Source organism: Microtus oregoni, unplaced genomic scaffold (genome assembly GCF_018167655.1).
Source record: "Microtus oregoni isolate MIOR12 unplaced genomic scaffold, Mior012 000003F_ref0000135, whole genome shotgun sequence".
Taxonomy (NCBI): domain Eukaryota; kingdom Metazoa; phylum Chordata; class Mammalia; order Rodentia; family Cricetidae; genus Microtus; species Microtus oregoni.
The window spans coordinates 29,435,072-29,462,112 of NW_024543062.1; the positions used below are offsets into that span (position 1 = coordinate 29,435,072).

At 48.8% G+C, this 27,041-nt stretch overlaps 1 protein-coding gene across 1 annotated transcript in view; it reads left to right on the forward strand.

Annotated features, from left to right (window-relative positions):
* Positions 1-1,616: 1,616 nt before the first annotated feature.
* The window catches only part of Rbm19 (RNA binding motif protein 19), a 94,242-nt gene continuing 68,817 nt past the window's right edge, over positions 1,617-27,041 (forward strand). Inside the window, exons 1-12 of the mRNA XM_041649132.1 lie at positions 1,617-1,754; positions 4,241-4,423; positions 5,249-5,368; positions 5,541-5,579; positions 5,696-5,894; positions 7,426-7,658; positions 9,017-9,097; positions 9,583-9,661; positions 20,749-20,820; positions 22,448-22,648; positions 24,758-24,888; positions 26,693-26,811. Coding sequence (XP_041505066.1) covers positions 1,719-1,754; positions 4,241-4,423; positions 5,249-5,368; positions 5,541-5,579; positions 5,696-5,894; positions 7,426-7,658; positions 9,017-9,097; positions 9,583-9,661; positions 20,749-20,820; positions 22,448-22,648; positions 24,758-24,888; positions 26,693-26,811 — 1,493 coding nt within the window. The 5' untranslated portion in view covers positions 1,617-1,718. The remainder of the gene's footprint in view (positions 1,755-4,240; positions 4,424-5,248; positions 5,369-5,540; positions 5,580-5,695; positions 5,895-7,425; positions 7,659-9,016; positions 9,098-9,582; positions 9,662-20,748; positions 20,821-22,447; positions 22,649-24,757; positions 24,889-26,692; positions 26,812-27,041) is intronic.

Below are 27,041 nucleotides of genomic sequence, written 5' to 3' on the forward strand. Positions count from 1 at the left end.
AAAGCAGTTTTCAATAAAAATTTTCTAAGGTTGTGACGCGTGAAAGATTGTCCATATACTAAAGACCATCAAGTCAGACACTTTTATTTTATTTTGTGTTTGGTGGGGTGTGTGCTATCACATGTATGTGGAGGTCTGAGAACAACTCGCTGGCATTGGCTCCTTCCCTCCACTATGAGGTGCCAGGGAGTAAAAGGGGTAAAAATTCAGGTTGTCAATTTTGGCAGCAAGCTCCTATGTTGCCAATTGGAATCCTACACTTTGAGTAATTGTGTGACGTGTGAACTGTATCTTAATAAAGCTGCCAACAGGAACAAAGGACATGGGGAGGTGGGGTGAAATGTCTTTTCTTCCCCAAGACAGGGTTTCCCTGTGTAACAACCCTAGCTGTCCTGGAACTCGCTCTGTAGACCAGGCTGGCCTCAAACTCACAGAGATCTGAGTGCTGCCTGCCTCTACCTCCTGAGTGCTGGGATTAAATTCACCACTGTCACCCACCTGGTGAATGTCTTTTAGAAGAAAATTGCAAAGGCTTTATGGGAAGACGCAGGGTTCAGCTGAGGCATTGTGGGTAATGATAGTAGATGGTGCCCTCTCTGAAGAGAACCAGGAGTCTCCATTTAAAACCTCCCATGCCTAAGAACAGGTCCAGAGAAGGCCTTGAAATGCAATGGGACATGTTAAGAACTGAACAGGATAAAACCCGTCTAACTGCAGCAGGCACAAAGCCCACAGAGGCAAGTCTGGCCAAGAACTCAGCCCCGAGGCTGGCAGATGAGGGGTTAAAAGGGTTCCCCAGAGAGCAGTGGGATGCCTGTAAAGTTACAGGCTGTTGGTAATCATTGTGAGGCTCTACTTAGCACCTACAAGGCTTGAATCAAGACCACCATTCAACAGGTCCTCGTTCACCTGCCTGCAAAACAGGGCTGTTGTCGTCAACGCTCACCCTATAACAATATTCACAGAACATGCTCAGTCACTGAGTCAGTGCTTGGCAGTTTCTCTATATAAAAAGGAAGCAAGGGGGCTGCTGAGATGGCTCAGCCCGTTAAGGGGCTTTGCTGCCCAGCTTGACCATCTGACTTTGATCTCCGAGACCTTCTGCTAAGCTGTCCTCCGGCGGTCACATGTGAACCCTGGAATATGTGCACATACACACAGACACATACACACATATACATATACACATATGTATTCATATACACACATATATGCGCAATAAACAAATGAATTTGTAAAAAGGGTTTGTTTTGTTTTTTCTTTTGAAACAGGGTTTTTCTGTGTAACAGCCAGAGAATTCTCTCTGTAGACAACACTTGCTTCGAGCTCCGCCAACCTCTGCCACTCGGGTGCAGTGTGAGCACCACCAGCCGGAAAAAAAAAAAAAAAGTCTTTCTTAAGCAAAAATTCCTACTCTTTCTCAGTCACCCTACGGGCTTTCGGCACCAGCGCCCCCTGCCGGCCTTACCGAGCATTGTCATCGCCAGGACTCGGAGGAGAAACTGCGCCTGCGCAGAAAGCTCTCAGGGCTCCTTCCCTTCCTGAGGGCGGGACTTCCCTGGAGACGCTTCAGTGAGGCCACGCCCACTTCCGGGCGGAATCTGGCGGGGGGGCACGTGACGCACCAAAGATGGCGGCGCCCAGTGAGGTGGCGTGAAAGTTGTGGGAAGTCGGTGTGGCGGGGTGCGTGAATCAGAAGCTTGGAGGACCTGGGAGCCATGTCGCGACTGATCGTGAAGAACCTCCCTAATGGGGTGAGCAGGAGCCGTGGGAGGGGTCCGGAAGTGAATGAGGCGGGAGGATGGTGGGGTTCTTAAGTCTGAGCAGGACTGGCACCCGGTAGCAGGCATTCGGTAACTGCGTGCCGTGCGGGGTCAAGGAGGAAACCAGCGCGCGTATGTGGTGACAGGCGACCAGGTGGCCACTCAGAGGACCCTTCCTTGTGGTGGCGGTTAATTTTGGTCAACTTAACACAAGTCGGAGTCACTTAGAAAGAGGGAATTTCAGTTGATGAATTGCTTCCATGTGATTGCCCGGTGGACAAGTCTGTGAGACGTTGATGGGTGATTGACGTGGGAGGGCCTAGCCCGCTGTGGGTGGTGTCACCTCTGGGTAGCATAAAAATGCTAGCTGAGCAAGTAAAGTCTGCAGAGTTCCTCCGTGGTCTCTGCCTCAGTTCCTGCTTTGGCTTCCCTGGATGTGTGACTGGGACCTGTAAGCCAAATAAGCCGTTGTCCTCCCTAAGTTGCTTTTGGTCTTGCTGTGGATGGCAACAGCAGGAAGCAGACCAGAACACTTACTGTTCCACTATCACGGAGCAAGCTCAGCTCCAGACTTGTTTCAAAGCCAAGTGTGGTGGCACACACCCATTGTCAGCTTTCAATAGGATGGCAAGCGAGAGGCCAACCTGGGTTACATAGCAAGATATGGCAAAATTAAATAAGCAAACAAATAAATAAATGAATTCGTTTTGGCTGTTGTTGGGGCCACATGCCCCTAGAGCAGTGGTTCTCAGCCTTCCTAAAGCTGCAGCCCTTTAATACAGTTCCTCATGTTCTGGCAAAAGCCCCCCCCCCCCCCCCCCCCCCCCCCCCCCCCGCCACACACACACACCATAAAATTATTTTGTTGCTCGTTCATAACTATCATCTTGCTACTATTGTAAATTGTAATGTAAACATGTGATGTGCAGGATATCTGATACACATCCCACAAAGGGGGTTGCAACCGGCACATTGAGAACCACTGCCCTCGAGCCACACCTGGAAGTCTGGCCTGTTGAGATTAAAGCATCCAGCTGTCTACACTGTGGGACATTTTAGCCACATTATAGTAATAACATGTTAATTTCCCATCACTTCCTTGATAAGTGGTTGAAACAACATTGGTTTTTTATTTGTTTGTTTTTTTGTTTTGTTCGAGACTGGATTTCTCTGTAGCTTTGGAGCCTGTCCTGGAACTAGCTCTTGTAGACCAGGCTGGCCTCGAACTCACAGAGATCCACCTGCCTCTGTCTCCCGAGTGCTGGGATTAAAGGCGTGTGCCACCACCGCCCAGCGGTATTTTGTTTTTTTATTTTTATCATCTCAGAAGTCAGGGAGCCTAATGTCAAGGTGTTGTCAGGCCCTGACAGCTGGCGGGGGTGTCTAACCTTTCGACATGACACACCATGGCTGCCAGCAGATCTTCTTAAGGTTCTTCAGCATATGCTGTCCATTGTCCTCTGTGGCTCTGATTTGCTTCTGTCACCCCATCTTCTGATTCTCTCCCACCATCTAGTCTTCCTCACTCTGAGCCTTCGACCTCACTGATGGCATTGGAGTACCAGAAGAGAGATCCAGGATGCTCTACCCCATTGGGATTTTGGTTTTGAACCACAGTCTTAGGCAGTGGTAGTAAGTTCTAGGACAGCCCAGCCAAGGCTATGCAGAGAAACCCTGTCTTGAAAAACAAAATGAAAGAAAGAGACAGACAAACAGAACCTTAGTTTGTAGCCCAGGCTGACCTTGAATTTGCCATCCTCCTGCCTCTGCCTCACCATACACAGCTTCATCTCAGGATTCTTTTCTTTTTAGAGAAAGGGTCTGGTTAGTAGCCGTAGCTGTCCTGGAACTTGACATGTAGATCAGGCTGGCGTGAAATTTAAGAAATCTACCTCCTAAGCCTCCAGAGTCATAGAATTAAAAGTGCACATCACCATCCCTAGCTTCATCACCAGGGTTTAAACACGTCTGCACATCTGAAATGTCCCTTTTGAAATACCGGGGTGTGGTGGAGCATTTCTGTTGGGACTGGGAAGGGAGGCAGATGGATCTCTAGTTAGAGCCCAGTGAGGGCTACATACTCTTCTTTGCAGTGAGCCACAGTGCAGCCCCAGGTGCTGGGGATCAGGGTGTGGTTGTCTTTAATGGGTTCCATTCTTCCCTCCCACGGTTAGTAAACATTTACACAACTTCCCTTGTCTGTTTATTTAGAAAAGCCTCAGCCACAGATGGATGCTGTAACTGATATGGACCTCACAGGGCTCAGGATAAATAAGAAAGAGCGCACTTGAGGTGCCCTGGGGTCTCATTCCCTCACTAAAGAAGTGGTAACCTGCTTGTGGTACTCAGCTGGCGTCAGGCTCCATGTTGCCATCTTTTCACCTGCAGGGTGACCTCCAGGTCCTCTAGGCGTCCAGCTTGTCTGTCTCTTTGCTCTGGGGATCCCCGGCTCCTCATCATGCTCCTTCTCCCCCTAGATGAAGGAGGAGCGGTTCCGGCAGCTGTTTTCCGCCTTTGGCACACTGACTGACTGCAGCCTTAAGTTTACCAAAGATGGCAAGTTCCGCAAGTTCGGCTTTATAGGCTTCAAGTCGGAGGAGGAGGCGCAGGCAGCACTGAGCCATTTCAACCGGAGTTTTATTGACACATCCCGGATCACGGTGAGTCAGAGAGTCTCATCCTGCCTGCCGTGGAGAGTTTGCCTTACCTCAGGACTACCCAAGTTCTCAAGAGCCCAAGCATCATTTCCTGAGAATCCGCTAACTGTTCCCTCTCCAGAGTTAAAGCTTTTGACTTTCGTTGTACTCTTCTCTGTTATTCGACCTTTGTACCCTGAACACTTTATGATTATGGTAGAATTGATAGAATCAGTCACTTCTAAAGGCATGTCACTGGGATAAAGTGGTTTGCTACCTGGTAACAGCCTGGACTGTCTGGGGGTGGCTCATGGGCGTGTCCCCCCAAAGCTGCCTCTGAAAGTGTACCCGAGGTGACAGGGCTGAGCGCCACATCAGTTCATACACGGTCCCTGGCGTTCTTCTGCACTCCTGTCGTCACCCTGACAGCCACCATTTGCTGTTGCCCTGTGCCTGGCAGGTGCTGCCCCCCCCCCGACATCCTTTGTTAGCCTAGGGGGTGAATGTGGATTTCCAATCCCCATGTGCCCCAAGTTCTGTCTTCGCTCTGTCGTCACCTGCTTCCTGGGCCCCCCAGTCTCTGTCTTAACCTTTTGGTATGAGCAGAGGGGACAGCATCATTTCCTGTCACCTACTGGAGAGCATGGGAGACAGAGCTAGTACTCTGAATGGCAGTGGCCAGAATGACTTTTTGGAGGACTATGTCTAGGTTGGGTGGATCGTTTTAATGCACTCAGCAAGTCAGTGACCACTGCATTCTGGGAAAGCCACCCCCCCTGGAGCTGAAGGGGGCATACACGTGTCTGGGTGTCGCAGCAGCTGTGGAAGCCAGCTCTTTTCCCCATACAGGTGGAATTCTGCAAGTCCTTTGGAGACCCAACGAAACCCCGAGCCTGGAGCAAACATGCCCAGAAGCCCAGCCAGCCCAAGCAGTCATCACAAGACTCCATTCCCTCAGACACTAAAAAAGTATGCAGGTGGTGTGCCCAGCCCTGTGCCTGGTGTTGGCAGGGTGGTCTCTGGCTGGGAGGGAGTGGAAAGTATCTTTCGGATGGTTTTGGAAAGTGGGCATGCCCAGGGCAGTGCACTTCATCTTCCCACCTTCATCATTGCCATGACTCTGTCTGCCTTCCACTTTCAGGATGACAAAAAGAAAAAGGTGCCCAGTGACCTGGAGAAGGTGAGTGTTCTGTGGTTGGAGGTGGGTGGGTGTGAATACTGAGAGAGACGGTAGAGGGCTGGAGAGCCTCTGCCTCACCTCTCTCTTTCCTGCCTCTCCCCTGCTGACTGCCGCAGCTGAAGGAAGATGCCGAGTTCCAGGAGTTCCTGTCGATTCACCAGAAGAGGGCCCAGGTGGCCACGTGGGCAAACGATGCTCTGAACACCGAGCTCCCGAGTGCAAAGACCAAGCCAGCGAGTGACTATCTGAACTTTGACTCCGACTCAGACTCAGGACAGGAGAGTGAGGAGGAGCCGACTGGAGAGGAACCTGAAGGTGAGCGTACACCCCAGGTACACGTGAGCCTTTGCCTTGCCCTGACCGAATGGGCACAAGGACAATATACTTGGCACAAGCATACATAGGACTCTTTGTGTGACACTTTCTGGTGACAAGGGCTGCAGGAAAGGGTGCTTCCCTCCAGCCACCTGTGGGATGGGCAGCCCACCCACAGGTGTGTCTCCCCCAAGCCAATCTGGTCACTTGACTTAGCCAGTATTCACCGAGCATATACAGTGTGCCAGCACAGCTTTGGGGACTGTGGACACAGCAGTGAGAAAAGGCCCCAAGGATCCCCGTACCTGTAGCGTGGGCTTCGCAGTAAGAGCAGAGGGACGGAGACAAGTGGTTCCCAGCTGAGCAGGTGTGGTGACAGCCTGTGGGAAAGCTTCCCAGAAGGGCGCCTGCTGCGCTACGGGATAGTGGTAGGGTGTCTTGTCCTCATGGGCCCTGCTGTGACTGCTAAGTAGCCAGTCAGCACAGAGCGTAGGCCCTAAGTCCTACGGTCCACTCTAAGAGCTGTTCTGGTTTATCGGTGAGAATGTGGGACTAACTCAGCTCAGCCTGGTTAAGTCTGCTGGGCTGAGGAATGTGGGACTGAGGGCGGGGAGGCAGGGGAAGTGGGGAGCAGCCTTGGAGAGGCTCAGAGGAAGGGAGGGCCCTGGAGCTGGAGAGGTACAGCCTGGTTTCGGGTTAAGGCAGAGGGAGCCAAAGAAAGGAGTTGGAACTCCACCCTGAGCACTGGAAACCCACTGGAGGGTGCTGAACAGAGGTGTAGCCCCACGGTGTGCTCAGGGGGTCACACAAACTACAGTGTAAGGGATGCCATCCCTCCTCTGCTCAAGCAGGCTTCCCTTTCCTGCTTCCTCTCCCCCAGCTCTTGCCATCGGAGTATGTCACACCAGGTGTCCTCTGTACTTTAGTGTAAACTGTACTGTTCACCAAGGACACCAAGAGTAAAGGACAAAGTGGCAGGCGTGCATCACAGACACGTGCAGAAGCCTAGTGTCTGACAAGGACTGTAATCCGTACTCTTGTGGAGTTTGCTGAACCAGGAGATTACAGTAGTCTCTACTATGAGCTGTGTTGTGTGTATTACTTTAATATTGTTTAAAGATTAACGTAAAGGGGGGATCTTGGGGAGCTGGGGGTGATCGACTCAGCAGTTGAGAGCACTTAACTCCTCATCCAGATCTGAGTTCAGTTCCCAGCATCCACACAGTGGCTCACATTGGCCTGAAACTCCAGCCCAAGGGGATCTGCTGCCCCCAGCTGGCACCCGTGGGCACTGCACTCATGGTCTCACATCCACACACAGACACATACATGACTAAATCTTATCAGGGAGGAGGGGCTGGAAAGGAGCCACACATCTCTGTGTGTTGTGGGCAGAATGGGAAGACATGCAAAGTCACGTGTGATCTGATTCAGCGCCAGGTGTTGATCAGAGTGGATTTGTGTGAGGGCCATGGCTGTGGCGGGCATTTTGTCTCTGCTCACTAAGGCCGCTGACCCTCTGTGTCCCCAGATGAGCAAGGCCTGCAGACAAAGGCAGCCACGCAGAAGGAACTGTCCGACATGGACTACCTGAAGTCCAAGATGGTGCGGCGGACTGAGGTGTCCTCCGAGGATGAAGAGGACAGCGAGGATGAGGCAGTGAACTGTGATGAGGGCAGCGAGAAGGAGGAAGAGAAGGAGGAGGGCTCCCCTTCCTCCCCAGCCCCGCAGAAGAGTACGAGTTGGGCAGCCTCCACTGACAAGGTGCGTGTTCCGCTGTGAGAGCTGACGGAGAGACGGCCTGGTCACGCAGGGTCACTGCAGCCCCCTCCCTGGGGACCTGCCTGGGAGGGAAGGCCACTCAGCCACAGGATGTCTTTACAGCCTAGGTCCCTGAGCTGGAGTGGGGAGGCCGCCTGTTGCTGGAGTTGTGGGGTGACGATGAGATGGAGTTGGGGGAGTACCTGTTGCTGGAGTTGGGGGTGTTGATGAGCTGGAGTGGGAAGGCCACCTGTTGCTGGAGTTGGGGGGTGTCCATGAGCTGGGTGGGTCTTGCCACGTATTTAGATAGATAGATGTAAGGAAGCATGTCATTCAGATGAGGTCGGGGAGGGCTCACTGCATGCTGGGTAATGTCCCCAGCAAATCACTGATTCTCCTCCGCACAGGTGAGGAAGTGGGGCTCAGGAGGTGCAGTGGCTCACCCATGGTGGTGACTGGCAGATGGTGGGGCCGAGACTCTGAAGCTGAGATTTCAAAGATGACTGAGACCTTAAGGATGCTCCCTCCCCTAATCTCCCACTAGAAGGTCCTCTGTGCTGCAGAGACAGGACACGTGGACACTTGGGTGGGACCACATCTCCTCCCCAGGACCATCCCATCTCCTGCCCTGCTCTTCACTTCATTGCTGCCAGTTCAAACCAACAGGCCCTGTCCAGGACATGTGGCAGTTTGGAATTCACATCCCAGCACTGACCCTCAGAGCCTGTCCCCCTGGGTGAGATGCATCCACCCCTCAGGCCTCTAATCTCCACCTTGCCTCATGGCATGTTTCCCTGCAGTGCCTGGATTGGGCCATTCAGTTTCCAGAGGATGACTGTGGTGTAGTCACCATGCATGCATCCTTCAGCTGGAGCCAGGGAGGCCCTTGGGGTCCATGTGATGAAGGAAGTCGGGTACTCAGCAGCCCAGGATAGGCCTTTGAGCTTCAGAGAGACCAAGAGCAGAGGTTCTTTGGAGCTGTTGGAACTCCAGAACTCTGGGCATGATCTCAGCACACCTGTGGGGTTGTACTGCCCAGCCTAGCTCTGGAATGTGCTGGGCAGTATGTGGCACAGGACAAGCTCAGCCTCTGGGGTATGCCTCATTTTCCCTGGGGCCAAGGCCTCTGTCTGTGGACCGACGGCTCGCCAGGCTCTGCGTGCAGCCCTCATCTCGGGTGTAGTGAAGGCCCCGCAGCTGCCTGTCCCTATCCATCTGGGCTCAGCTCATAACAGTCACGGATTCTCGTGGAGTCGTCCAGCCTCCCCAGCTGCAGGTGCCCCTTCTAGCGCCAGTGTGCCACAGCCTGCCATGTGGGTTCAGGTACTCACCACAACCCTTTTTCCTCTGTCATTACTCAGGTAGAGAAACCAGTCGGCAAGAAGGAACCCACCACCCCTTACACCGTGAAGCTCCGGGGAGCCCCCTTCAATGTCACTGAGGTGTGTGTTCACGGAAGACAGGATACAGAGAGGATGGGGGGGGGGTGCCAGGATGAGGCGAAACCGTGAGCTAGAAGTGGGTGTGGAGGCTGCTGAATCACATCCCGGAGGGGAGGGCCAGGGTGGACAGGCTCACTGTCTAAAAGCAAGGGGGCACAGGGATGGAGAGACAGCTCGGGTCAGAGTGCTTGGATCTCCCTTCAAGCCCCAGGATAAAGAAAACTAAATCAGATCATGATGTTACTGCTAACTTAACAGACACGATGAGGTCAGTTGTCAGGTGTTTACTTCTCTTGTTTTGAGAACTGGGGGCAAGCACATGGCCACTAAGCTACGTCCCTGATAAGGTTGTCAGGTGCTTGGAACCCTAAGAGAAAGTGTCAGAGAATTGTCACTGTCCAGTTGCTGATCGGTAATGGTTCAGTGAAGTGTTTCACTGGTAAAAAGTGAAGACAGAAGGGAAAACACATTTCTTTTTCTCCCAGAAAAACGTTACGGAGTTCCTGGCGCCCCTGAAGCCAACGGCCATTCGAATAATGAGAAACGCCCACGGGAACAAAACAGGTGAGGCAGAGGCTGCCCTGCCGCACAGCCCCGAGACTGCTGGCCACGGGCTGCCCTGGGGACACCCATTTCTTTTTTGCCATCTGTTGCCCTCAGTTCGGCATAGTTCATCTGCATAGAAGGGTCTCCTAGCCCTGCGTCTGGTGGCCCTGTACACAGATTCCTTGCCCTCTGTCTCCCTCCCTCTCTGCTCCACTACCCTGGCAGGCTCACATGCCCCACTGGTAGATGCTGGGCCCAGGGTTGACTGACCTGCTCATAGGCATGTCTGACAGAGGACAGTTCTGCCTTGCTGAGTATATGTGGCATGGCCTTGGGCCATGTCTTCCCAGGGTCTCCTGGTCTCAGAGCACTGTATTGGGCAGTCCTAAGGCAAAGAGTCTGGTGATTGACCATACTTGGAGCTGGGGTAGACTGGCACCTGTGGGGCCTACCTACTGGCCGGTCCAGGAGACTATGGGAGATGCAGCAACAGGAATGTAGCTGCATCTCACAGAACCTCACCAAGGCCCTGTGGTGTGGGAATCCACAGCCTGCAGGCTGTGAGGGTCCTTGGCAGGAAAAGGCCACCTGGGCCCTTTTATCCCACTGAGGGATAAAGTGCCCATGCATTAGGGACAGTTAGGTCACTGTCCCATGTCTTGCCCTATAGTAATAAGGGCGGCGGGGCTGCGTCCCCAACACCCCAGCCGCCTGCTAGCTTATGGCCGAAATAACAACACACAAACTGTATTCATTTAAACACTGCTTGGCCCATTCTCTTCTAGGCTAATTCTCACATATTTTTTTTTCTTTTTTAAATTTATTTATTTATTAAGGATTTCTGCCTCGTCCCCACAACCGCTTCCCATTTCCCTCCCCCTCCCCCGATCAAGTCCCCCTCCCTCATCTGCTTGAAGAGCAATCAGGGTTCCCTGACCTGTGGGAAGCCCATGGACTGCCCACCTCTATCCAGGTCTCGTAAGGTGAGCATTCAAACTGCCTAGGCTCCCACAAAGCCAGTACGTGCAGTAGGATCAAAAACCCACTGCAATTGTTCTAGAATTCTCAGTATTCCTCATTGTCCGCTATGTTCAGCTAGTCCGGATTTATCCCATGCTTTTTCAGACCTAGGCCAGCTGGCCTTGGTGAGATCCCAATAGAACATCTCCATTGTCTTAGTGTGTGGGTGCACCCCTTGTGGTCCTGAGTTCCTTGCTCGTGCTCTCTCTCCTTCTGCTCCTGATTTGGACCTTGAGATTTCTGTCCGGTGCTCCCGTGTGGGTCTCTGTCTCTGTCTCCTTTCATCGCCTGATGAAGGTTAATATTCCTGAGGATGCCTATGTGTTTGTCTTTGGATTCACCTTATTTAGCTTCTCTAGGAACATGAATTATAAGCTCAATGTCCTTTATTTATGGCTAGAAACCAAATATGAGTGAGTACATCCCATGTTCCTCTTTTTGGGTCTGGCTTACCTCACTCAGGATAGTGTTTTCTATTTCCATCCATTGGTATGCAAAATTCAAGAAGTCCTTGTTTTTTACTGCTGAGTAATACTCTAATATGTATATATTCCATACTTTCTTCATCCATTCTTCCGTTGAAGGGCATCTAGGTTGTTTCCAGGTTCTGGCTATTACAAACAATGCTGCCATGAACATAGTTGAGCATATACTTTTGTTGTATGATAGGGCCTCTCTTGGGTATATTCCCAAGAGTGGTATTGCTGGATCCAGGGGTAGGTTGATCCCGAATTTCCTGAGAAACCGAAACACTGCTTTCCAGAGTGGTTGCACAAGTTTGCATTCCCACCAGCAATGGGTGAGTGTACCCCTTTCTCCACAACCTCTCCAGCAAAGGCTATCATTGGTGTTTTTTATTTTAGCCATTCTGACAGGTGTAAGGTGGTATCTTAAAGTTGTCTTGATTTGCATTTCCCTGATCGCTAAGGAAGTTGAGCATGACCTTAAGTATCTTTTGGCCATTTGAACTTCTTCTGTTGAGAATTCTCTGTTCAGCTCACTGCCCCATTTTATAATTGGGTTGATTAGCCTTTTACGGTCTAGTTTCTTGAGTTCTTTATATATTTTGGAGATCAAACCTTTGTCAGTTGCAGGGTTGGTGAAGATCTTCTCCCAGTCAGTGGGTTGTCTTTTTGTCTTAGTGACAGTGTCCTTTGCTTTACAGAAGCTTCTCAGCCTCAGGAAGTCCCATTTATTCAATGATGCCCTTAGTGTCTGTGCTGCTGGGTTTATACATAGGAAGTGGTCTCCTGTGCCCATGTGCTGTAGAGTACTTCCCACTTTCTCTTCTATCAGGTTCAGTGTGTTCGGACTGATATTGAGGTCTTTAATCCATTTGGATTTGAGTTTTGTGCATGGTGATAGATATGGATCTATTTTCATTCTTCTACAGATTGACATCCAGTTTTGCCAGCACCATTTGTTGAAGATGCTCTCTTTTTTCCATTGTATACTTTTAGCTCCTTTATCGAAGATCAGGTGTTCATAGGTTTGTGGGTTAATGTCAGGGTCTTCTATTCGATTCCATTGGTCGACTTCTCTGTTTTTATGCCAATACCAAGCTGTTTTCAATACTGTAGCTCTGTAATAGAGTTTGAAGTCAGGGATGGTAATGCCTCCAGACAATCCTTTATTGTATAAGATTGTTTTGGCTATCCTGGGTTTTTTGTTTTTCCATATAAAGTTGATTATTGTCTTCTCCAGATCTGTGAAGAATTTTGATGGGATTTTGATGGGGATTGCATTGAATCTATAGATTGCTTTTGGTAGAATTGCCATTTTTACTATGTTGATCCTCCCAATCCAAGAGCAAGGGAGGTCTTTCCATTTTCTGGTGTCTTCTTCAATTTCTTTCTTCAAAGACTTGTAGTTCTTGTCAAGTAGATCTTTCACTTCCTTGGTCAGGGTTACTCCAAGGTATTTTATGCTATTTGTGGCTATCGTGAAAGGTGATGCTTCTCTGATTTCCCTCTCTGCTTCCTTATCCTTAGTGTATAGGAAGGCAACTGATTTTTTGGAGTTGATCTTGTATCCTGCCACATTACTAAAGCTGTTTATCAGCTATAGGAGTTCTTTGGTAGAATTTTTGGGGTCGCTTATGTACACTATCATATCATCTGCAAATAACGAAAGCTTAACTTCTTCCTTTCCAATACGAATCCCCTTGATCTCCTTATGTTGTCTTATTGCTATTGCTAGAATTTCAAGCACTATATTGAAGAGGTATGGAGAGAGTGGACATCCTTGTCGTGTTCCTGATTTTAGTGGGATGGCTTTGAGTTTTTCTCCGTTTAATTTAATGTTAGCTGTTGGCTTGCTGTAAATAGCTTTTATTATATTTAGGTAGGACCCTTGTATCCCTATTCTCTCCAAGACCTTTATCATAAAGGGGTGTTGAATTTTGTCGAATGCTTTTTCCACATCTAGTGAAATGATCATATGGTTTTTTTCTTTCAGTTTATTTATATGGTGGATTACATTGATAGATTTGCGTATGTTGAACCAGCCCTGCATCTCTGGGATGAAGCCTACTTGATCATAATGGATAATTTTTCTTATGTGTTCTTGGATTCGGTTTGCCAGTATTTTATTGAAAATTTTTGCGTCGATGTTCATGAGTGAGATCGGTCTGTAATTCTCTTTCTTGGTTGGGTCTTTGTGTGGTTTTGGCATCAGGGTAACTGTAGCTTCATAAAAGGAATTTGGCAATGACTCTTCTGATTCTATATTGTGAAATACATTAAGGAGTATAGGTATTAGTTCTTCTTGGAAGTTCTGGTAGAATTCTGCATTGAAACCATCTGGTCCTGGGCTTTTTTTTGAAGGGAGATTTTTGATAACCATTTCTAATTCTTCGCGAGAAACCGGTCTATTTAGATCATTCACCTGGTCTTGGTTTAGCTTTGGTATATGATACTTATTTAAAAAAATGTCCATTTCTTTTGTATTTTCCAGTTTTGTGGCATACAGGCTTTTGTAGTAAGATCTAATGATTCTCTGAATTTCCTCTGTGTCTGTGGTTATGTCCCCCTTTTCATTTCTGATCTTATTTATTTGCGTGTTCTCTCTCTGTCATTTAATTAGTTTGGATAGGGGTTTGTCGATCTTGTTGATTTTCTCCAAGAACCAGCTTTTTGTTTCATTGATTCTTTGGACTGTTTTCTGTGTTTCTATTTTGTTGATTTCAGCCCTCAGTTTTATTATTTCCAGTCTTCTACTTCTCCTGGGCGCGTCTGCTTCTTTTTTTTCTAGAGCTTTCAGGTGTGTTGTTAAGTCCCCAATGTATGCATTCTCCGTTTTCTTTAAGTGGGCACTTAGTGCTATGAACTTTCCTCTTAGCACTGCTTTCATTGTGTCCCATAGGTTTGAGTATGTTGTCCCTTTCTTTTCATTAAATTCAAGGAAGACATTAATTTCTTTCTTGATTTCTTCCTTGACCCAGGTGTGGTTCAGTAGTTGACTGTTCAGTTTCCATGAGTTTGTCGGTTTTTTGGGGGCAGCGTGGTTGTTGCCTTCTAACTTTAATCCGTGATGATCTGATAAGACACAGGTGGACACTGATATTTTTTTGTATCTGTGGAGGTTTCCTTTGTTACCAAGTATGTGGTCAATTTTTGAGAAGGTTCCATGAGCTGCAGAGAAGAAGGTATATTCTTTCCTATTTGGGTCGAATGTTCTATAGATGTCTGTTAAGTCCATTTGCTTCATTACCTCCAATAATTCTCTTAATTCTCTATTAGGTTTCTGTCTGATTGACCTGTCCCTTGGAGAGAGAGGTGTGTTGAAGTCTCCTACTACTAGTGTGTGTGGTTTGATGTCTGCCTTGAGTTCTAGTAATATTTCTTTTACATAAGTAGGTGCTTTTATATTGGAGGCGTATATATTCAGGATTGAGACGTCCTCCTGATGAATTGTTCCTGTTATGAGTATAAAGTGACCATCTCGGTCTCTTCTGATTGATTTTAGTTTGAAGTCAGTTTTGTTAGAAATTAGTATGGCCACACCTGCTTTTTTCTTAGGACCATTTGCTTGAAAGACCATTTCCCAACCCTTTACTCTGAGTAGGTGCCTGTCTTTGTGGTTGAGATGTGTTTCTTGCAAACAACAGAATGTTGGATCCTGTTTTCGTATCCAATCTTTTAGCCTGTGCCTTTTTATAGGTGAATTGAGCCCATTAATATTAAGTGATATTAATGACCAGTGGTTGTTTACTCCTGTTATTCTTATTGCTTTTGGTAGTAGAGATTGTGTGTCTCCCTTCTTTGAGATGTGCTCGTGAAGGGTCATTAGATGCCTGGGTTATTGTAGGCAGTGTTGGCAGTGTTGGATTCCTTGGGTTGCGATTTTCCTTCTATTACTTTCTGTAGGGCTGGATTTGTGGCTACGTATTGTTTAAATTTGTTCTTATCCTGGAATGTCTTGTTTTCTCCGTTGATAGTGAACGATAGCTTGGCTGGGTATAGTAGTTTGGGTTTGCATCCATGGTCTCTTAGCTTCTGCAGAACTTCTATCCAGGACCTTCTGGCTTTCATAGTTTCCATCGAGAAGTCAGGTGTAAGTCTGATCGGTTTACCTTTATAAGTTACTTGCCCTTTTTCTTTTGCAGCTCTTAATATTCTTTCTTTAACCTGTATATTTTGTGTTTTGATTATTATATGGCGAGGAGATGTTTTTCTTTGATCCAGTCTGTTTGGTGTTCTGTATGCTTCTAGAATATTTAAATGAATATCTTTCTTTAAGTTGGGAAAGTTTTCTTCCATAATTTTGTTGAAAATATTTTCTGGGCCTTTGAGCTGTGACTCTTTTCCTTCTTCTATTCCTATTATTCTTAGGTTTGGTTTTTTTATTGTGTCCCATAGTTCCTGAATGTTTTGTGTTGAGAATTTGTTGGCTTTGCTGTTTTCTTTGATCTGTTCGTTTATTTTCTCTATGGTGTCCTCAGCATCTGAGAGTCTTTCTTCTAGCTCTTGTATTCTATTGATTATGCTTGTTTCTGTAGACTCTGCTCGTTGGCCTAGATTTTCCATATCCAGCTGGTCCTCAGTTTGTATTTTCTTCTTTGCCTTCATTTCAGTTTTCAATTCTTGAACTGTTTCCATTACCTGTTTGATGGTTTTTTCTTGGTTTCCCAGGGTATCATGTACGTATTTACTCATTTCTTCAAACTTTTTGTTATACTTCTCATCCATTTCTATAAGGGCATTTTTTACATGTTGTTTAAGGGACTCTATTATCTTCATAAAGTCGATTTTTTCCACTTCTTCTGTGTTAGGTTGTTCAAATACTTCTGTTGTAAGATCATTGGGTTCTGATGTTTTCATGTTGTTTTTCGGATTATTGGGTGAATTCTTGCCTTGGCGCCTGCCCATCTCCTCCTATTGATCCTATCCAATGGGTCCTTTAAAAATCGGATCAGGTTTCCCTGCTCTTTGATTCAATTGTAGTAGGGCGATCTGCTCTCCTTATTCACGCCTGTCTCCGCCGCTTGGGTCTGCCGCTGCGCCGGTCCCCGAAAGCCTCTTCCTGTATGCGGTGTTGCTCCGCCGCGTCTGGCCGCCGCCGCGCCGCTCCGCCTCTGCCTAATTCTCACATATTAATTTAGCCCATTTCTAATCATCTGTGTGTAGCACCCCAAGGTGCGCTTACCGGGAAGATTCTAGCCTATGTCCATCCTGTGTCAGAGCTTCATCCCGGGAGCGGGTCATGGCGTCTCTCTCAGGCGTCTGCTCCCGAGAGGAAAGCTGTCAAGACTGACCTCACTTCCTCTTCCTCCCAGCGTTCTGTTCTGTTTACTCCTCCCACCTATCCTCTAACCAATAAAATGGGCCAAGGCAGTTCCTTTATTAGCCAATGACCTTCCTCCATCATTTCCCCTTTTTCGGTTTAAACAAAAAAAATAAAGGCTTTAACATAGGAAAATTACATATAACAAAGCAGTTATCAAGTAAAAGTTACAATAATCTTTTTCATAACTAAGGAAAACTATAACTATAACTAACTATTCTTAACTCCATCAAAGACTCCAGAAAGATACAATACTACCTAAGCAAACAAGAAAAAAGCAACTTTTAAAACTCTAGAAATGACAGAGACATCTCGCTGCCTGGACAGTCACCCAAGGTTCCTCTGTACCATTGGGGCATCCATCTTCAGCCTTCAGGCCCATGGTATCCAGCAGACATTTCCATAAAGCAGGAAAATTCAAAGTCAGTTCAGTCACTATCTGTTGTGTCCTGCAGAATGTCTCGCAGACTCTTTCATGAATCAGGAACCCCAAAAGATCATCTCACCTTAGGCAAGTTCAGTAGTCCTCTCTGTGGGTTCTCTGTGTCCAGTTTATGCAATAGTCCAGGCAAGAGCAGTTTCTTGCCCAAATGGCTATCAAACTCCATAAGGTGCCTCTTCGATGCCCATCTTCCTCTTGAAGTACATTGGTGCTGCCAGGAGCAGAGTGTCTCATTGTCATGAAAAGTCCTCAGTTATTAAAACATTAAATGTCCTATTCTGTAATCTTTGAAAACATGAAGAATGTCTATCTAAAATATATCTCTATATATCCAGAAAATCTAACTAACATGACTACAAGCTTTACTATTATCGATGATTATCCATTAACAACCTATATTTCTTAATTATACAGTACATATTTAAATGAACTACACAATCACAATACCTTAATCAAAATCAGAAACACTTATATATATAACAAAATTGACCTTAAATCTCTATCAATAAAGCAAAATCTATACTAATGTAAATTATTCATATCTATATCATATCCCCCTTTAAATGTAAAAGAACATTTATAAACATTTTTTGGGAATATGGGCGCAGTTATTTCTCTCCAAACTGCTTCCTGCTGAATGGGGGCATTGTTAATTAGGTCTTTCATGGTATAACCTGTGTGCTAGTTTCATCTCAGTTGGCAGTTGAGCGAAGCAATTTTTTGAAGGCGTTCACACCAACCCTTCAGGAGGGCGTGGTCCATCATACCAAATCGGAATAGAAGAAATGAACAGCGTCTCATCCTCTGTGAAAACAAAATAAGAAACTCCTTTCCAAAGTATCATATCCTTAGATCCAAATTCAAAATATCTATGTTGGATTAGTTCAGCAGCATTTATAAATAAATATCTTTTAGCAGCTGTTGCTCCTTCCTCAGCATTCAAATAATTCAAAGAGAGCATAATAGCATACAGTATCAAAATTCTCTGTGTATTTTCCATCTTTGTACAGCTTTGTTTTAACCTCTATTTCGTTTATTTTTACTTTTAACTTTTTGCTTTTTGAGACAGGTTCTCTGTATCTTTGACCTGAAATAACTCTGTAGACCAGGCTGTCTTTGAACTCTCAGAGATCTGCCTGTCTCTGCCTCCCAGGCATTGGGATTAAAGGCGTGTGCTACCACACCTTGAAGTCACAGAGGTCTATCTCCCTCTGCCTACAAAGTGTTGGGATTAAAGGTGTGTACCACACACAACAACTCTCTTCCTTTTTTTTTTGTTACTTTAAGAACTTTAAATTTTAGTCTGCATATATTTTTAACACACTTCAAACCATTTAGAAATTTTCTTTGTCTTTGAATCTCTCTTTACTGTATATCTCTCTTTTTCTGACCACATGAGTCTTTAATTTACCAAGCAATGTCAGTAGGATTAAAGGCGTGGCTTTGCCAGCTAGATCCAGTCCATTCCTTAGCTTTCCACCCTCATGGCGGATATACAGGCTGTAGCCATGTTTATAGCCTCTATGGCGTTTCAAGGTCCCTGCCAGCCAGCGAGCTACAACAGACAACACTCAAGTCCTCTCTCGGTAGCCGTCCCTCCTGGCTCAAACAGTCAGAGTTTGCCCTGGCAGGATGGCCCAGAAAGCCGGCATTTTTAAACGGCGCAGCTTTTTTCCTGCTATGGCTGAAAACCGAAAAGCATGCGTTCAGCTTTTCGTCAACACCGTTTAAGTGTTTCGTAGCAGGACCTCTTAATGAGCTGCAGGGTTTTGCAGCTAAAGCTGAGTCAGGAAGCCTCTCTTAGATGAGGCGCTTGCTTGCCTCTAGCAAGCAGAGTAGACTCAAGAACACAGCGAGTCTAGTTGCCATCAAACAAATCGTAGCACTTTACTCCAAATGCTCTATTCAAAAGCTCTGTCTCCCGCGGGAGCCAGACAGAGATCGCAATGGCGGCACAGCCCCAGGAAGTCGCGCATTAAAATTACACAGCGTTTTTTCTGCTACTGTTGCCGAATCAGGAAATCTCTCTACAGCACGCCACCAACAAACAGCAAAAATCTGTGTTAAACTCTCTCTCCCTTATTTTTAAGCCTTCTCAGGTTTTTTAAGTGGATTTAGTCCATCACGTATGGCGCCATATGTAGTAATATGGGCGGCGGGGCTGCGTTCCCAGCACCCCAGCCGCCTGCCCGGCTAGCTTATGCCCCGAAATAATTACACGGACACTGTATCCTTTTAAACACTGCTTGGCCCATTCTCTTCTAGGCTAATTCTCACATATTAATTTAGCCCATTTCTAATCATCTGTGTGTAGCACCCCAAGGTGCGCTTACCCGGAAGATTCTAGCCTATGTCCATCCTGGGTCAGAGCTTCATCACGGGAGCGGGGCATGGCGTCTCTCTCAGGCGTCTGCTCCGGAGAGGAAAGCTGTCGAGACTGACCTCACTTCCTCTTCCTCCCAGCGTTCTGTTCTGTTTACTCCTCCCACCTATCCTCTAACCAATAAAATGGGCCAAGGCAGTTCCTTTATTAGCCAATGACCTTCCTCCATCATTGCCCCAATGCCCCTCTTGGCTTTATCACATCTTGTACCAAGCCAGTTCTCATGTTTAATCCTGAAGAGGGCAGTGGGGGTTAAAGGGGCTCCATCCCAGCTTCGCAGCATAGGAGCCCAGGAGCTAACACCGAGGGCTGCCTTGCCCACTCCTTGAGAACTGTGGCAGCATTGGTCTGTGGTGAGGGCGGTGCCTTGCTTTATAGACTGGGCAGGGAGCCGGAGGCAGTGTGTCCGAGCTGTCAGTCAAGACCAGCCCAGAGCACAGTCCCTCCAGGGCAGCAAGCAGGGCTGGGAAAGAGCTGGGGAGTGGGACTCAGCCGTGCATGGAGGGGTCCCTTAGCTGGTCTGGCAGGGAGTGAGCCACTGTCTCTGGGAGACGCATGGTGGGTCGGTGATGTCTCTGCAGAGAACAGAACAGAGAACAGAAAGGACTTCCTCAGATTTCATGTGGAAAACCTTTGTTCTTTGGGCCAGGTTGTGGCAATCCCCATGTGACATCGGGCATGTAACTTAACTATTCTAAGAGAGGGTGGCCCTGCTCTGCTGCCTCACAGGGTCAGCAAAGATTCCAGGCCTGGATCTGAGCTCCAAGGACAGTGGCCGTGGAGGTGGCCCTGACCAAGCCAAACTGAGTCACAGCACTGCCTCCACCCACACTGCTCTAGGGAATGTTCAGGAGCAGAGTGGGGCTGGCGGGCAGGAAGGCCATGCGGTGTAGTCAGGATTTTTGTTTTGTTTGTTTTTTTTCACACCCAGCTCTCACTTAAATAAATACAGGGAGACTTATTCTCTACTCATGCCCGGCCGTAGCTTGGCTTGTTTCTAGCCAGCTTTTCTAACCTGAATCACCCTGTTTCTCTTTAGCTGTGCTTTGCTTCTGGACTTTCTTTATTCTGTATCTCACCCTTTCCTTCTTACTCCATGGCCCCTTGCTTCCTCCTCTCCTTTCCTCACTCCTCCCTTCTTTGCTTTCTTCCCTAGATTTCTCCTCCTGTTTATTCTCTCCACCCAGCCCCGTCTATCCTTTCTCCTGCCTTGCTATTGGCCATTTAGCTCTTTATTAGAACAATCGGGTGTTTTAGGCAGAAAAAGTAACACAGCTTCGCAGAGTTAAACCAACGAAACATAAAAGGATGCAGCGCATCTTTGTGTCGTTAAATGCGTGCCCCACAGCGTAAACGATGGAACCCCTCCAAAGCTAGCATTGCACCACCATGGCGTTCACTCCCGGGACCCACATCTCCATACAGCCAGGTTTTCCTGCTCTGCCTGTGACTCTCCTTGTCACTGTCCTCTCTCAGGGTGTGTCTTTGTGGACCTCAGCAGTGAAGAAGACGTGAAGAAAGCTCTGAAGAGCAACCGGGAATACATGGGTGAGTGTGGGACGCCAGTGAGGCCGTGCCTGTGTTGTCTGTACATGGGAAATACATGTGAGTGTGTGGGACGCCAGTGAGGTCGTGCCTGTGTTGTCTGTACATGGGGAATACATGTGAGTGTGTGGGACGCCAGTGAGGTCGTGCCTGTGTTGTCTGTACATGGGGAATACATGTGAGTGTGTGGGACGCCAGTGAGGCCGTGCCTGTGTTGTCTGTACATGGGGAATACATGTGAGTATGTGGGACGCCAGTGAGGCCGTGCCTGTGTTGTCTGTACATGGGGAATACATGGGTGAGTGTGTGGGACGCCAGTGAGGCCGTGCCTGTGTTGCCTGTACATGGGAAATACATGTGAGTGTGTGGGACGCCAGAGAGGTCGTGCCTGTGTTGTCTGTACATGGGGAATACATGTGAGTGTGTGGGACGCCAGTGAGGCCGTGCCTGTGTTGTCTGTACATGGGGAATACATGTGAGTGTGTGGGACGCCAGTGAGGTCGTGCCTGTGTTGTCTGTACATGGGGAATACATGGGTGAGTGTGGGACGCCAGTGAGGTCGTGCCTGTGTTGTCTGTACATGGGGAATACATGGGTGAGTGTGTGGGACGCCAGTGAGGCCGTGCCTGTGTTGCCTGTACATGGGAAATACATGTGAGTGTGTGGGACGCCAGAGAGGTCGTGCCTGTGTTGTCTGTACATGCGGAATACATGTGAGAGTGTGGGACGCCAGTGAGGCCGTGCCTGTGTTGCCTGTACATGGGGAATACATGGGTGAGTGTGGGACGCCAGTGAGGCCGTGCCTGTGTTGCCTGTACATGGGGAATACATGGGTGAGTGTGGGACGCCAGTGAGGCCGTGCCTGTGTTGTCTGTACATGGGGAATACATGTGAGTGTGTGGGACGCCAGTGAGGCCGTGCCTGTGTTGTCTGTACATGGGGAATACATGGGTGAGTGTGGGATGCCAGTGAGGCCGTGCCTGTGTTGTCTGTACATGGGGAATACATGTGAGTGTGTGGGACGCCAGTGAGGTCGTGCCTGTGTTGTCTGTACATGGGGAATACATGGGTGAGTGTGGGACGCCAGTGAGGTCGTGCCTGTGTTGTCTGTACATGGGGAATACATGGGTGAGTGTGGGACGCCAGTGAGGTCGTGCCTGTGTTGTCTGTACATGGGGAATACATGGGTGAGTGTGGGACGCCAGTGAGGCCGTGCCTGTGTTGTCTGTACATGGGGAATACATGTGAGTGTGTGGGACGCCAGTGAGGTCGTGCCTGTGTTGCCTGTACATGGGAAATACATGGGTGAGTGTGGGACGCCAGTGAGGCCGTGCCTGTGTTACCTGTACTTGTGGTGCTGAAACACCTGCGGGCTCTGGGGACCCAACAGGGAGCAGAGAGTCCACAGCCACAGAGTGAACACGGGAAAGGGAAGGGAGAAATGGCACATAATGCCATCCACCAGAGTGACATGCAGGGGGCAGGCTTGCTGACCTGAGCTCCAGCTCCCTGGAACAGCCTGTGACACTGGCTAACTTGGGAGGACAGCAGCAGAGCAGAAGCTAATGCCACCCTCGGGAAGCTCAGCCAACTTCAGGCACATACAGGCATGGCCCCTGTCTTCATGTAGGTGGACGCTATATTGAGGTCTTCAGGGAGAAGGCCCCCAAGGCCCACAGCCCCCCAAAGAGCAGCACCACACCCTGGAAGGGCCGCACGCTCGGGGAACATGAGGAGGAGGAGGACCTGGCCGACTCTGGGAGGCTCTTTGTGCGGAACCTGTCCTACACCAGCTCTGAAGAAGACTTGGAGAAGCTGTTCTCTGTCTATGGTGGGTGCTGCATCCACTTGGTCTTGGGTGGGATTTGCTTCCATCATCTAGAGGTTCCTCTGCTGTGTGGACAGGCCTCTGTCCTCTCCCAGTGTGGAGCAGAGGGGAGAGTGGTGTCTCAGGCTGGTGTCACTGCTGTCCCATCTTTAATAGACACCGAGGCACCTGGCTGTCAGAAGTCTTTTTTGTTTTAGAAACAAAAATCTTGCTATATAGCCCAGGCTGGCCTTGAATTTGTAGCAATCCTCCTGCCTCAGCCTCCTGAGTGCAGGTGTTACCAGAGTGTACTACAGTGCCTTTTTTTCTTCTAAGACAGGGTTTCTCTGCATAGTCCTGACTGGACTCGAACTCACTCTGTAGACCAGGCTGGCCTCAAATTCAGAGATCTACCTACCTACCTCTGCCTCTGGAATGCTGGGATTAAAGATGCCCAGCATGAGGCTGGTCTTTTTTTTTTTTTTTTTGTTTTTTCGAGACAGGGTTTCTCTGTGGTTTTGGAGCCTATCCTGGAACTAGCTCTTGTAGACCAGGCTGGTCTCGAACTCACAGAGATCCGCCTGCCTCTGCCTCCCGAGTGCTGGGATTAAAGGCGTGCGCCACCACCGCCCAGCTCGAGGCAGGTCTTTTTGTTGGGTGTATAATGCTGTTATTAAAGGGATCCTTTGGTCTCCTCCAATCTCTACCCTAGTTTTAGCTTTTAAAAGAGAATCAAGCAGTCAGGAGTTTAATTAAAATAAGCAGGAGTACCCCTTAACAAATGGAGGAGCCAAGCCCAGCAGCAGTGGTTCTGGTCCTAGCAGGTCCTAGGTCCTTCCTCCTGTGCTGTTCTCTCCTCTGTGCCCCCCCCCCCAGAGTGGTTACTCCCAGGTAAAGAACACCTCCTTAAAAGCCTGGATCTCGGGCTGTTAAGTAGATGGGCCCAGAGGCACAAGCCCTTCAGCCTCTAATCCCAGCACTCAGGAGGCAGAGGCAGATGGATCTCTGAGTTCCAGGCCAGCCTGGTCTACACAGTGAGACCCTCTGTCAAGGGGAAAAAAAGATACAAGACTATGCCAGGGAGTTAAAGTACCCCTAAACCTGAAGAGTTCACTAGGGAAAGATTAATAGCCTCTCTGCATGACACACCCCTTGCAAGGGCACCCTGATGCCAGTTTGAGCTATCTCAGCTAGTTGACCACCCCCGCCTTTTCCATCCTCTCTTCTTTGACTCCCCTCCCCACTTTCAGGACCCTGAACTGGCTTGGCTGGAGAGACCAGCACTATGTCCTTTTTGTCCTGTTCTGAGGACCAGTTGGTCAGTCCCTCCCAGAGCTAACTTTCTTCCTAACAGTGCTAGGGCTGGGCCCTGGGCCTTGCATGCTGTCCTTAGTGTTGCTGCTGTTATAGTTTCTCCCACTGAAAACTCACCAGCCTGTAAGTTGTCTGGTTTCGGGGCTATGTTTGTCCATGGGGCCGGGATTATCGCACAGGGGGCAGCAGGGCTCTAAATGGGACTGAGACCGTAACACTTGGAGCATGCCTGAAGTAGCTCATCCAAGAACCGGGTCCTGAGAGTAGGCGTGGTGGTGAAACCTCCCAGTGTGCCCACAGCTGTCCTGCCAGGCTCTCCTGCCTCCTGCTTGGTACGGCCAGACTGGACAGGAGAGGGATTGTCTAGACTGTGGGTGTCCATTCAGGAAGATGGAGGTTCATGGTAAGAACGCGATCATGCCTTGTTCAGAGTGGAAAGTTCTGCTTGTCTTGTGTGGGAATGTCATGGCACTTACATGCCACCACCTTGGCTGCCCTCGTGTGTTGGTACAGCTCACCCCATACCTGTTCTGTGAACCAGGGATTTGTGATATTTCGTAGGTGAGGAAACAGGCCTGTGCGTGTTAAGTGTCAGGGACAAGGGAAGGCAGCCTATAGAGCAGGCAGCAGAGTGGGGAGATAGCCCACACCTCGGGCGGCTAAGCCAGCTGGCCTTTGCCATACTCTCCTGTGGGACCCAGAAGCCTGGGCTGGTCCAGAACAGCCATTTGTTGATCTCACCAGTTCAGACCTTTCCCTGGCCAATACCCAATGCTAGTGCTCTGGCCTGCAGCTGACTGGCACTTCTCCCATCTCCAGGTCCCCTGTCAGAACTCCACTATCCCATCGACAGCCTGACCAAGAAGCCCAAAGGTTTTGCCTTCGTCACCTTCATGTTCCCTGAGCACGCGGTGAAGGCCTATGCCGAGGTAGATGGGCAGGTATTCCAGGTAAGTTTGCTCAGGACTAGTCAGATTGCTGGGCTCAAGGAAGCAGGGGTGTGTGTGTGTGTGTGTGTGGTGGTGGTGTTGTTTTAGACCTTAGTGCTCACAGCGACTTGCCGTGCAGGGGTGTGTGTGTGTGTGTGTGTGCGCGTGTGTGTGTGTGTGTTGTTTTAGACCTTAGTGCTCACAGCGACTTGCCGTGCAGGTGTGTGTGTGTGTGTGTGTGTGTGTGTGTGTGTGTGTTGTTTTAGACCTTAGTGCTCACAGCGACTTGCCGTGCTGTCGCCTCAAGTGAGTTTCTAGAGGGTGGAATTTCTAAAGGCAGGGGCCTGGTTTCTGTGGCAGCCTGGCACACACTGGGTACTTACAGAGTATTTGTTGAGTGAAAAGTGTGCCCTTTGCCTCCTGAAATACTTCTTGGCAGACAGTGAAGTGGGAAGCAGGTAGTCAGGGCGTGCCCGATGGTAACAGGTAGTGCGTACGGTATACCTGCTTGAGTCCCAGGCTGCCTGTTGGGATTGTTTGTTCCTGATCTATAGATGGCATGTCACTGTCACCAGGCTAGACCTGCATCCACCTGTGGACTTCTCATGTTCTCTCACTGGGTAGGGACAGACAGGACGGGATGCAGGTTTGTGGGGCTGTGAACAGTTTCCAGAGCTGGAGAACGCGCAGGAGGCAAAAGCAGGTGGATCTCTGTGAGTTCAAGGCCAACCTGGTCTGTATATAGTTTCCAGGCCAGCCAGGGGTATATAGTGAGACCCCATCTTAAAAGACAGGGGGAAACAAAGAAGAAAAATGAACATTTCCTCCAGAGGATCAAAGTTCAGTCCCTAAAGCCGTGTCGGATCACACACAACCACCTGTAACTCCAGCTTCAGAAGATTCTGACCTCCAGAGACACCCGGCACACATGGTGCATATATATACAGTCAGGCTCAGGCACACACCACATGTACATAAATTAAATCTTTTTAAACGTGAACCGTGTTTCCTGCACATGGTGGTGTCAGCTGGCCTCACTACAGTGACCGGCCTTTTGACACATGGATGTCTTAAATTCTAAAGAGTTTACTGGGGGCTGACAGTTTCAGGGCGTGAGTCTGACCGTCATGGTAGAAGTGTGACTACAGACAGGCATGGTGCCAGCGCAGTAGCTGAGTGCTTACCTCTCCAGCCACAAGCATGATGCAGAGAGAAAGCTAACTGAAGATGGTGTGGGCTTTTGAAACCTCAGTGTTCCCCTCCAACAAGGCCACACCTCCTAATCCTTCCCAAATAGTTTCACAAACTGGGGGCCAAACTTTCAAATCTGTGAGCCTATGAGGATCATTCTCATTCAAACTGCCACAAACCACAAGGTCCCTCTGCTGTCTCCCTCCAGCCATATGTGGATCTAGTGTACTTGTGACCAGAGGAGGTGTTTTAGGGCTTCTATTGCTGTGAAGAGACACCATGACCATAGCAACTCGTATAAGGAAAACATTTAATTGAGGTGGCAGCTTATAGTTTCAGTGGTTTAGTCCATTATTATCACAGTAGGGAGCATGGCAGTGTGCAGGCAGACATGGTGCTGGAGACGGAGCTGCTACATGTTGACATGCAGGCAGCAGGAAATAGATTGAATGTCACACTGAGGGAAGCTTGAGCATAGGAGACCTCAAAGCCCACCCCCACAGTGACATACTTCCTCCAACAAGGCCACACCTACTCCAACAAAAATCACACCTCCCAATAGTGACACTCCCTTTGGGAGCCATTTTCCTTAAGGGAAGAACCTGTGTTTACATCCTCCTTCTGTTCCCTCCAGGGCAGGATGCTCCACGTCCTTCCTTCCACTATCAAGAAGGAAGCCAGCCAGGAGGCAGATGCCCCGGGATCCTCTTACAAGAAGAAGAAGGAAGCCATGGACAAAGCCAACAGCTCCAGGTCCTAGTCAGCCCTCAGTGGCCCCTGAACCCTGGTCCAGGGTCAGCAGCTCCAGGTCCTAGTCAGCCCTCAGTGGCCCCTGAGTCCCGGTCCCAGGCTCCACTTCCCTTGGCCCTGTCTTTCACTCTTCATGGTGCTGGAGTCCTAGTTCATCACTTCTTAGGGCCTCAGCTTTCCCATTTGTGAGACATGGAGAACAGAAACAGCGTTTCCCCGGGACCTGCAGCATA